The 12,658-nt window shown below is 41.2% G+C and overlaps 2 protein-coding genes across 2 annotated transcripts; both read right to left on the reverse strand.

Annotated features, from left to right (window-relative positions):
• Positions 1-834: 834 nt before the first annotated feature.
• LOC122672073 lies at positions 835-1,185 on the reverse strand. Its single transcript, XM_043869576.1, has one exon. The coding sequence runs from the start codon at positions 1,183-1,185 to the stop codon at positions 835-837; it is 351 nt and encodes a 116-aa protein (XP_043725511.1).
• Positions 1,186-1,233: 48 nt separating this feature from the next.
• On the reverse strand, positions 1,234-2,508 carry LOC122672074. Its single transcript, XM_043869577.1, has one exon. The coding sequence runs from the start codon at positions 2,506-2,508 to the stop codon at positions 1,234-1,236; it is 1,275 nt and encodes a 424-aa protein (XP_043725512.1).
• Positions 2,509-12,658: the final 10,150 nt, after the last annotated feature.

Consider the following 12,658-nt stretch of genomic DNA (forward strand, 5'->3'; position numbering starts at 1 on the left):
AAAGTGGGACGGGACAGCTGGCCGGATAAATTTGTGGGATTGGGATCTGGAAGGGAGCTGGTAGATGACTGTAGTCTGCCTGAGGAAGTGAAGAAGGGCATGGGTAGAAAATAACATAGCAATCTTATGGACAACGAGGAGATGCCAAAAGAAAACTACATATTCCTTGGTGAAGTTGTAGTAATAGGTCATGGAAAAGAGGGTAATGAAGGGATGATCTGGATGGCAAGTTTGCCAATCATACAGGAGTCCATGACGGGCGACCAGAACTTTGAGCATGTCTTGGTAGGTCTGGGTGCTATAGCAGACCATGGTTCGTTCTGAAATATCACAGTAGATTTCGGGTGGTAGGGAAGGAAGCAAAGAAGTAAGGTCATCTGGGTCATCTGGGGGAGGTGGCTGGGATGGTCCGGGGTCTGGAGGAGGTTGGGATGGTCCTGGGTCTGTAGGCCAGAGAGGCATGCAGAGGATAGGAACTGTGGGTAAGATTGGTATTTTGGACCTGGATAAAAAGTCTACCAACACATTGTTTTTGCCTTTAATATGCTTGACTATGAAAGACCATTGGGAGAACCATCGAGCCCATCGAAGAAGTTGTGGTTCTGGGAGAACCTTCTATCTGAACTGTAACATCTTTAGAAAGGCTGACATATCCATCTCAACCTGGAAAGTGTGGCCAATGAGGTAGAACTGGAATTTTTCAATTCCTCTTCTGACTGCAAGGATCTCTTTGAAGGTAGAATGATAGTGTTGCTCAGATGACTTGAATTGTGCACTCCGATATCCACAAATTTTTCTTTGACCATTGGCTTCTTCCAAAAGAATGGCTGCCCATTATTCATTACTAGCATCAGTTTGAAGGATGCGGGTACCATGAGAGGGAATGTGGAGAGGGGGCAAAGTAGCAGCCATCCTCTTAAGGGCTTGAATTGCCTTGGTATGAACTGCCATCCATGGCGGAGGGCTTTTCTTAAGGAGCTTGTATAGTGGTCCTGTGTAAGTTATCTGATGAGGGATAAATTCTGCCATATAGCTCACAATGCCGAGAAACTGTTGGAGCTGAGTAGTATTGAGAGGGCCATCAGAAAACTGAAAAAGAGATTTGCCTAAATGAGGCTGGAGCTGATATTTGCCATCATGAATAGTGACACCAAGAAAATCAACCGAAGTAACCCCAACTTCCATTTTCTTTGACGAGAGCATGATACCATGTTGCATGGTGATGTCAAGGAACTAGGATAGTAACTTTTGATGATCAGCAACATTCTTTGAGAACAATAGAATGTCATCAATGTAGATGAGAGCTTGTCGCTGGATGGGAGCATAAATACTCATCATAGCCTTTTGGAACAGAGAAGGTGCGACCTTGAGACCGAAGGGCATAATGGTCCATTGAAAATGAGAACTAGGGATGCAAAAACCTGTCTTGTGCCTATCATCTGGATGGATTCCAAGTTGCCAAAAACCTACTTTGAGATCAAATTTGCTGAAGATGGTTGCATCTGAAAGTTGGAGCATTAAAGCTAGTCGAGTAGGCAAAGGGAACTTGTCATCTACTAGAAAAACATTGAGGGGCTGATAGTTAATGACCAATCGGAGCTTGCCGCATATCTGTTCTGCGCGCTTGTTGACATAAAAAGCTTCGCATGCCCATGTAGATGAGGTAGATTCAAGAAGACCTTGGTCCTGTAGAAGTGAAACTTCTTCTTGGGCTAAGGCTAAGTGGGCTGGATTCATGCCAGAATGGCTAGCCTTAGTAGGATTGGCATCTTCATTTTTCTTGAAGGGTAATCTGATGAAGAACTTTGAGTTTTTCCAAAGAGGATGATCACATTTTGTAAGAAAACCTGTATGGGAATCTGCACAGCACTCAGAGATTAGCTTTTGCCTGATGTCATCTAGTAGAGAAGTGTGGGAGAGAAGGGTAGGAGTAGTAATCCATGGTAAGGTTTGCTTCTTATAGGTGAGACCATGGGAACTCCATTGAAGGCCTGGGAATTTGGTTAAGAGATCAAAACCAATAAGGGCATCACGGTCGGGTAAGGAGGATCCTAAAACTCTATGGCTGACTGTTAACAAGGGGAAAATCTTGAACTTCACTGGATCCTTGGAAATCAAATCGACGAAAAAGGTTTTTCCATCTGCTGCAATAAAATACTGCTTATAGGGCTTCCAATAGCAGGAGGGTAAAATATAGGGAGCAAGTATGGTCATAGTGGCACCTGTGTCAAAATATCCAATAACTTTGACTGGGGGGTCCCATGTAGTGGGGTAAATTAAGAGTGGGGCTAATGGAAGGGTAAGCTTTGGGGATGAAGGGTACAGGGGTGGAGGTGGTGAATAGAGAGGGTAGACGAGTTCTAATCCGTTGGACTCAGTATATGGGTCTGACTCAGAGTCTGAGTCAGGAAACAGAAGATCTGCTGAGAATTCGTCGTCGATGGAATACAAAGACTCGATGTCAGCATCCGGATCATCTGAAGTATCATGAGGAGTAAGCATATGCATGAGCTTAGTCTGTTTCTGCTTGTCGGGGCAATTCTTTGCAAAGTGTCCTTTCTTTCCACAAGAGTAGCATGTATCAGAAGTTTTTCCACGAAACTTCTTTCTCTTGAAGTACCTGTATTTTTTGGTATTGCCTGTACACCGAGGTCGAGAAGAGGCCTTGTACTTGTTCGGCCTATGTGAATGTGATCTGGAGTCCGAGAGACGAGAGTGATGATGCTTCTTTTTTGTGGGACAATGGCAATTCTGGTCCTTGCATTTAATCTTGAGATGGGAAGAGTTGCAAACGTCCTGTAGACGACCAGTAGTCTTTTTCCATGTCTTGAAGAACTACTGCTGATTGCAAAGGCGCTGAAGTGCTGTTTGAACTTCTTGGTAAAGGCGACCAAGAGTCACTTGGCTGAGCTGAAGACCTTGAGTAGCCAAATGTTTGACAGCATCATTGCCCAAGGGTTCTGGGAAAGAGTTGAGAAAAACCTGTTTCATGTTCACATCATCCATGCCGCCGAGGATGTAGAAGCGATCCATCATGCGATGAAAGTGTCGTTCAAGATCAGATTTCTGGAAAGAACAACATTTCATCTAGAAGTATTCTTCACGAGCTTTGAGACAGTTATTCTCCAAAGGACCAATGAACTTGTTGTACATCTGGAGAACAAAGTCGTCAATACTCAATTGGACCCATTGCATTTGCCTGTATGGGCCTAAAGCCATGTACCATTCTCTAAGAGTACCATGCATGTGGGCTAGGAACTTGGTAATAGCCGCTCTGGGTGTCATGCCTTCCTGGAGTAATTCAGCTGTGAGCCATGCATGAAATTTTGAAATCTTGTTGGGCCATTTATGAAATGGAATGCCATCAAAAGTGAAGAGCTCCTTAGGATCTTGATTGCTGAATGGCTGGAAATCTTGCACTGGTGGTGCAGGTTGCTGGTTTTCGCCAACATGTTCTTCTTCAGAAAGAACTTCTGTAACTCCAGTAGGCTCATCTGTAGGTGAGGGATTCGTTTGTTTGTCTCTGTCTGCCATGAAAATCACAGGGGGTTCCGTGGACCACGAATCAGTGTCAGAAGCTACAAAGGACTCAGGGGTTGGAGAGGGTTTGGAAGGAGGGAAGGAGTCCATATATAGTTGTTTGAGGAAGTTGGAAAGCCAATTAGGGTTTGTAGCAGGGATCAACGGGGAACAAGCTGGTTTGGTTGAGGGAGGCCTCTGTGGAGGTACATATGAGACAAAGGCAGGAGCTCTTGAATGAATTGGTTGAAAAGTGGGTTGGGTATACCGGTGAGGATTGGGCTGGTAGAGCTGGGGTTCGACAGTCTGGGGTCTAGATGGAATATAATGGGAGCTAGATGGTGGCTTTGGGGATTTCCTACGGCCAAGTTTGCTTTGGCTTTGACGTAGATCTTACAGTTCTTTGAATAGGTCAATAGGAAAACTATGGTGTGTGGGAGACACATCATATTCCACTGCCGAAGGGGGAGGAAAATCTAGGTAAAATCGAGGAGAGGGAGGAGGCTGTATTGGAGCCTGGATCCAGCTGAGTTGATCCTCAAATCTTTGCTTTTCTCGTTCTCGAGTAGAGATGAGAGAAGAGGCATAAGCAACATCTTTAACCATAGTGGCTATGTGCATGAGTTCCTTGTGTAGAGCTTCGATTCGTTCCTTGAGATAACGAACATCGATCTCTTGCTGGCTAAGATGAAGAGTAGTGTGTTATTGATAAGACACAATCTTCTGGAGGTACTGGTTTTGCACAATAGCATTTTCGGCTTGCCAATTGAGTTGTGCTTCAACTGTAGTGTTGCCTGAAAGAATTCCATCAAGTTGGACTTGGTTGGGGGGTGTGACCTTCCATTTGTGCAGGCGTCTATCTTGATCTTCATAGTCTGTTGCACCTGGGAAATTCTTGCTGATGCTAGAGCTGCTTCCACTACCAGTTAATGGATAATATGGTGGAGGAGGAGGTGGAGCAGGAGGGGAGGAGCAACAACCTAACAGACAAGGTTTGCTGCTTCCATATTCCACTATAAATTGGTATTTGCCCGGGTCGTCGCCAAGGGGGCCGACGTTAGGACAGCCTTGCTGATAACGTATCCAAAGAGGATCTTTGAATCGTTTCTTTCGTCGTGGTTTCCTGGAGGAAACTAGAGGAGCTTCGTCTGAATCAGAATCAGACGCGAGGCAGTCTGGGCAGTCGCAAACATCAAAATACTCGTGGCCTGTGGGACTTTGATATTTATAGACCCGATTTCCTTGAGCATCAAAAGACGCAATAGGAGCATCCAATCTTGGATCTAGCTGGAGAGACGAAGATGAAACAAGAGGACCCATATTAGTGGGTTTGGGGAAAGTGATCTCCGTTCTGCAGTCGTCGAGCCGCTTATAGGTGGGATCAGTGGTCACCAGAGGCGGTGTGGGTTACACTTCATGGGTCGCTTCGTGGGCTGAAACCCAAGAATCTGGGACCAGTTTGAAGAGATCTGTTCGGCTAACTGCCGTGGAACATGGGTGACCGTGGGGGTCTGATCTAAACCAATAAGGAGGGAAAGGGCTGAATCATTTGAGGTATAACCAGTGTCAAGGTCAAAAGCATGATTCTGCAGACGGTAACATATCTGATAGTGCAGGGTTGTAACTATTGCTGATTCCACCTGGGGAGCACCTATGATCTGGATCAGGAACTTCCATGCTGTAGGAAGGTTTGGATCCATCAGAGAAAGGTTGTAATTGGGATACAGGGTGTAGAACACTGTACCGTTGTTCAGAGTGGACTGAACATTAGTTAGGACAGAATGTTGATAGAGTTTAAACCGGGTATCTAATAGATCCATACGCATCACAACTGGAAGACCCTTCCTTCCATGTAAGGTGAGAGTCATTTTAACCGTGCCAAGGTGGAGATGAGTATAGCCCAAAGTAAGCCATTGCTGGATCAGTTTTGGAGGAATCTCAATGGGGAAATACTGCTCAGTACCTGAGGCTGTGACCTAGTTTTGGGAAAAAGGAGAGGCTTGTACATACTCCTTAAGGCCAGGGGACTTCTTAGGAGCAAGAAGAGTCCAAATAGTCTTAGAGAGAGTTGCAGTATGTCTGGGGAAGACATCATACGGATTGATGACTGGAAAGTTTGTGGGGTGAACCTGTTGATCAGAAGGAGTGTAGTTTAATTCGTACAGGTAATCAACCTTAGAGGCATGAGACTGTGGAAAGGTTACAGAGAAGGAAGTCGGAGCCAACAAACGAGCTGAGGGAGTGCGACTGGGGTTCATATTGAGAGAAGGAGTTTCTTCTGCCAGAAGGAGGATGACTATCTATGTATAATGGGCCAAGGTTTGGGAGTGATTACACAAGGTATCTTCGGAAAGAGTCATAGACATGATAGAGGTTTTCCGAGCATAAAGGGATAAAAGGGGGCCTCCTGCCACAATCCCACATGCTCAAGGACTCTTACTATCATAACTAAGAACCATGACCAGAGGTCCTAAGCCAAAAGAGAGTAAACCCTAAGACCATCATACAAAAATAGCCAGAGCCTTCGCCGGACAGAAGAAAAAGGAACTTAAAGACTCATGGCTCTGATACCAATAGGAAGTAAGAAGAAGGCTTTCATTTACAAGTTCGATTTGGGGAAGATGAGGTATTTCAAGGTTAGAAGTTCCAAAGGTAAGAATTTAGGTTGAAGATGGATTGGGGTCTGAAGGGTATTTTTGACATTTTATCCCACTCAGTTAAGTCAGAGTGATGTCCGTTAGTTTTTGGGTTCAAACCTAAATTTTAGGACTTAATGGGTTGGCATTAATACTGGGGTCCAACACAGGGGGGGCGCTGAAAAATTCCTTAATAATAATAAGGCAGAAGGTTCCCTACACTGCCTGAGTGCAGTTTCGGGCAAATAAGGGAACCCCCTTTGGAATCTAACTAAAGGGGGAAGGGTACTAATGACATATCACCCCCTCACATGAATAGTGATATGTGAGGGGGTGTGCAATCATTTTTGAACTAGCATTGTACAAAACTTTTTCCCTAATAATGATAATAATTTGTGGGTCAGAGAGTTTGAGGTGAACTTCATTTTAACTTTGTATATGTTCTTTGAAGTGTGCTCTAATGTCTAGAAGTAGAGGAAAAATATACTTTTGGTTAAATTGGAGTGAAGAAGGTATTAATCATGCTTACTTTAATTAAAATTGGTCAAAGAGTGGTTTCTGTTGTAAATAAGAAAATATAAAAAGTTTGCTGGCCCTTTTTTCTTGTTTTCGAGATAGTTGCCCTTTAGTACTGCCACATATTATACTTTCTGATATTGCTTCCAAGTGGGTTTACGATGGATTCCTAAGATTGCGTTTGGTTGCGTAAATCCTTGGGATTTGAATCAACATAATCATAATTCTCAATTTCGAGAACTGTTTGGTTGATGAAATGAGTTGACATCTAGAGATTCATGAAATCCAGGGATCCACCATTTACACTAAAAATTACAACTCTTTCGATTTCACCACTTAGGATTAAATCTTCAGATTTCACACTTGATATAAAAATATCGACATCTGGAGATTCACGAAATCCACAACTCTTATTCTATCTCTTCTCTCTCGTTCTCTCTTTGTCCCTCACGATTGAATCCGCAGCTTTGCTCCTCCTAGTCGTCGTCGCCGTTGCTGCTCCTCATTGACTCCAGGTAATCTCTATCTCTCTCTCGTTCTCTCTCTCTCTCTCTCTCTCTCTCCTCTCTCTCTCTCATTATCTCTCTGTCCCTCACGATTGAACCCTAACCCTTCTTCTCCCCCCTTCATCTTCTTTTGCTTCTCAGGTCTTCATTTTGGAACCTTCACTGACAATCGAAGAATTCCCTTTCGACAACGGTTGCAGAGGACAAGGAGAACCCATTTCCAGCAAGGGTTGTAAAGGGTGGATTTTCTCCATTCAGATTACAATGGTGAATCTCTTCTCATTGACTCCAGGTAATCTCTATATCTCTCCCGTTCTCTCTCTCTCTCTCTCTCCCTCGCGATTGAACCCTAACCCTTCTTCTCCCCCCCCTTCATCTTCTTATGCTTCTCAGAGTAACCAAACAGTTATTCTGTCAGAATTTCAAATCAACCCATTTCCAGCAAGGGTTGTAGAGGGTGGATTTTCTCCATTTGGATTGCAATGGTGAATCTCTTCTCATTGACTCCAGGTAATCTCTATCTCTCTCGTTGTCTCTTTGTCTCTCTCTCTTTCTCTGTCCCTCACGATTGAACCCTAACCCTTCTTCTCCCCCCTTCATATTCTTATGCTTCTCAGGGTAACCAAATAGTTATTCTGTCAGAATTTCAAATCCACAGATACTCTCTCTATGGATGTTACACCAAAATCAAAACAGGCACCAGAGATTTACGCAACCAAACGCGGTGTAATCGTTTCTTCCAAGTGGCTCCAGGAGGAGGACTGACAACATTGGATATCAAAGTCATCTTCGGGGGTAAGAAATTAAATTAGTCACAAGTAGTTCTCTAATGGCATATCCTGAGATACGGTTTAGCTTTTGATTTGGTCCATTCAGTGCTTTATGGAATATAATGTTGGGCAAGAGATGCTTTCAGGTCATGTAGCGTCTATACCAGCACTGGGGCCAATGAGAGTGCATGCAAGCGACATCAACATAGATGTGATTTTGATTTCATGGGGGCAAGGTGGTATTTTTGTATTGCTCCTGTGTCTAGGCGTAGGTGCCACACGACCAGGAAGCATTCCATTAGTTTGAAAGCTTTATAATAACAAACAATATCTTGAAGGCCAAATGTTCTCTGTGTCGGCACGCATGCTGCGCCCAGACACATGGGGGTGGGCAAAATGACCACCCTACCCCCCTGAATGGCAGGCTCATGTGTCTGGGCGCAGGCTGCACTGCGGCACAGAGAACATCAACCTTATCTTGAAATATTGTGTGAAGTAGTAGAAATGGTAAGGGTTTTAGTAGTTTTAAGTGTTTAACTGTTGGTGAAGTTTCCTTTCGAATCAGGATCCTCCCAACTACTTGGGCGTCCAACTCCTTTCCAACCACCCATCCAATAGCTGGGAGGCTTGGACACGCATCCCAACACCTATCAACACCTAGGGATGCATGTCCAAGTCCTCCCAGCCATTGGATGGGTAGTTGGAGAGAATATTTTTTTTTTCTTTACTTTCATGGTGGGTGAAAAGAATTTAGACATTGAGCTGGCATGGCCCGTATTGTATGTGGTCCGAAATGTACTTCTCATTATTTCAAGAATCCCATCCAACCATTGAAATACGGTGAATTAGAGATTCTCTTTTCACCATGAGTGAAGGAAAACTTGGTCATTAATTGTTTTGAGTTGGGCTGTCAATTTAATAGCTTTTTATTAAAAGGGGTTTTGACATTAATCCTAACCTGGGCCAGACTATTTGAGCTTGAGAAAATCCCAAATGACTTGAAATCATTTGATTTTCTTGCAAAATGGTTGATGAAAATGCGGTATAGTTCATTTGTTAGTAGCTTCGAGGATTAGAAACATGACTATTGCTTTTCAATTGGCAATGACGGTATCTGGGGAATAAGCATCGGCTAACTCTGTGCCAGCAGCCGTGACAGAGACCTCGCCCGTGAAGTAAATCATCGCACCTATGATCCAACCAATTGGGAGAGAATCAATAGATTCTTTTTCGGGAGCTATTCATCCTTCCCGAACGCATCATACAACTCTCTGTTGTACTGCGCGATGGTTTATATAACATTGGATGGATTTGCATGGTGGGTGTGCTGCATACCTGAACATGGGTTGTCAACCTTATTGTATTAAGGAAAGATTTGATGCCATATTATTGTTGTGTGTGCGGTGTTTTGCTAATGCATATACCATAGGTTCTATGGAACAATTTACAGGATCGGTGTGTATAAATCCATGTTGATAAAAAAAATCAATGTAATAGGTTTTTTCAAAAAAAATAAAGAGCATTCCATAGTAAAAGCATAAAATCAGGTCCTCCAAGCTTCCCTTCGTCCCCATGGTTCCATAGCTGCAAACTGCAAACCCTTCTTCCCTTAGTCTTTCGAACCTTGGTGACTTAGTTGCAATTGTCAGACTAAAACCAGATATGTCTCTCACTCTCTTTTTCTCATAGTAATATAGACTTATAGAGTCAATACTCAATAGTCAATTTACTGCATATAAAAGATCTTCTTTTGTTTGTGTGATGGTGTGGCATTACCTCAAATCTTTACTCTCTATTTTTTGTTTTGCCTGTTATTTCATTTATTTTTCTTATAGTTCTAAACACAATAGTTTCTTACCAAAAAACAAAAAAAAAAACACAATAGTTAGGTTAGATCATCTATTTGGATCAAGCCTCGATTTAAGTGATTTTTAAATTATGAGCATTAAGTTGCACCTTGGACAGTTTTATATCAATTTATGATAATCTTATGGGATGCAGTAGGGGATTACATATTCAACTATTATATTGCATTTACTTCAGTTGTGAGGCTTCCTTTTGATAAAATGATAGTCTACCATCTATTATTTTGTTTATTACGTAAATTTTTACAGAGGAAATGCATTAAACACGTATTAAACATGTATTGTATTATTTCCTTACATGAGTTATACACCGAATTTTTTAAAAGTATTATTGATGTCTAGTCGTTTAATACGCTATGTATCTGTACCCTTTTTGTTTCCGTATCCGAACTTACTAATTATTGCATGCCCCGAAATAGATATTTTTAGTCCATTGGTTCAAAAACCTTTTCGTCGTTTGGCCTTCAAAACAAAATTTGGTCATCCAATTTTTTATTGGGTGGAGTCTATAACTCTTGGAAAGTTGGAATGTCCATTCCACCTTAAGGAAAAAGAATCAAAGACTATTTTGATCATTAAAGATCCGAAAATTGAAACAGATACAATAACATTCTGATTCTTTTCTCATCCATGTTGAATGTGACGTGAAAAACTATCAATGGAAGGCGTGTTTCTAGAGGATTAGGATTCTAGAACTTAAAAATGGCCGGCTATGAGTCTCGATTCTATCCTTATAGTTATCCTTCATGTATGCTATTTTGTTTGTTTGTTTTTTTTAGGGGGAGGGTGATGGGGGGATAACACAGAATTTATTCATTAGAACGTGGAGATCACACAATTGTTGGGACACTTGGCTCCTTCAAACATGGAGTGGAATTTGGTCATACTACTGTACACGCTATCAACAGGACCTTCCTTGCTAAGGAGTCAACAATAATATTGATCTCCCTAGAAATACAAAGGAAAGAGTAAGCTCGTAAGTACGATGACAAATGTAAATATCTTCCACAACCGGCTGACCACTAAAAGAATGTTTGATGTTGTTCTCATCAAGTATAAAATGAACTCACGACAATTAGACTCCACCAATAAGTCCTCAATAGTGACTCCAACAATCCACTTCTGATCGTCATTGCTTCTCCCACTATAATGGAGTCGAATGTCATTTTATCAGACATCGTATAGTGAACTTAACCACAAGAGTCTTGAGTAATCAGTCCATTAATAAAAAGAAAGAAGGAATCGACGTGAGGATTAGTCGCTTTGTTTTTTTAGTTTTTCTCCCCTTTGTATATCAACCCTGATCGCTGCTGCCTCCGCCGACCATTGTTGCCACTACTATCTAATATGTGGATTTTAATTCCTTTCGAGTTTCCTGCTTTTTTTTTGGAAACCATTACTAAAGAAATTTTTTTTCCTGGGAAGCTATTGACACTATTCCTCTAATATGGGGACAATTGTCTTATTTAAAATAAAAAAAAAAAATCGACTTTTGAAAAGTTGAGATTTAACTTCCATTTTGGGCACCTTGTAACATTAAGAGTGGTTTGTTCTTTTAATGCATGATAGTTGGAAAGTTGTGTTATTAAAATAATTAAAAAAAAATTTTATTCGAGAAAAAATTCACTTGTATCTCTTAAATCTGACAGTTGAGTATGTGGACAGATCTTATTATTTAGTTACTCAATCTAATTTTGAAAAGGTAATTGCCTCACATCTCTCCAAACACTATTTTACAACAATTTTGGAACAACAAGAGATGCATTCAGTGATCGAGTAAGCACAACTACATTAAAGACCTGTTACAAAACATAATAGATGAGACCATACGTAAGGATATTGTTCCAACCACAATAAAGGATACTGCATAGAATGATTACAATATGGAGTTGGACAACAAAAAAAAATTGTAAATCTAAGAAAAAATCATTTTTAAGTATATCTTACAACTACTCAATGTTTCGCAACTGGTTTATGTTGTTAGGGTGTAGGGTTTAAGCACAAGGTTGCTTAAAGTATTACACCCTGAGTATCTAGTTTGGAATACCCAAACTGCTGCCTCCAGCTAGTATTTATAGGAAACTAGGATTTAAGTCAGATGGGCTAATTACTAGATTGCCCCTCACAGCCTGAGTATTAATACAAATAGGATTATATTAGAACATATGAAGGAATATTACATAAATACCCTTACATATGTCACCATTTGCATTGACAAAGACGTATCCATTATTTATGTCTGCAACACATGACTTATAGACAAGGCGAAGGGATGATCAACATTACACGTACACATGGTCTAAATCTAGAAAAAACTTCAAACAGACTGAAGGTGGACTCATGAAATGTAGCGGGACTTCTCAGGGAACTTTGCCCGCTTCTTGGAGTGGTAGAGTGGGACCTTGCGTGGAAGGAACTTGACTATGCGATGGCCTATATCTATTTGAAACCCTAATCTATGAAATCTCAAGGAACCTAACATCTTCTTCTCCATCAATTTGGTCAACCATAGTTGAACTTCTCGAAGGTACTCTGAATTTAAACAAACAATTGGAAAAAAAGGATTACAGTTTTTTCTGATTTTATCTTACGAAGAAGAAGAAGAAGAAAAATATTGTGGGCTTTATTGGAAAAAAGAAAAATTAGTGTAAGGCTGTAACATCTTCAATCTTCACTATTCATGAAAGTGGTGTTATAATTTTTCTCTCCATCATACCTCTGCTGACATAGTAGTTCCGTCAAATTCTTTGTAATTTAAATTTCAATAAATTACCCTTACACTCAGACTACTCTAACACCCTTTTGAAGGCAAAAAAATTAATAATGAATAAAACTCATTTACTATA

This window comes from Telopea speciosissima, chromosome 8, assembly GCF_018873765.1.
Source record: "Telopea speciosissima isolate NSW1024214 ecotype Mountain lineage chromosome 8, Tspe_v1, whole genome shotgun sequence".
Lineage (NCBI taxonomy): Eukaryota > Viridiplantae > Streptophyta > Magnoliopsida > Proteales > Proteaceae > Telopea > Telopea speciosissima.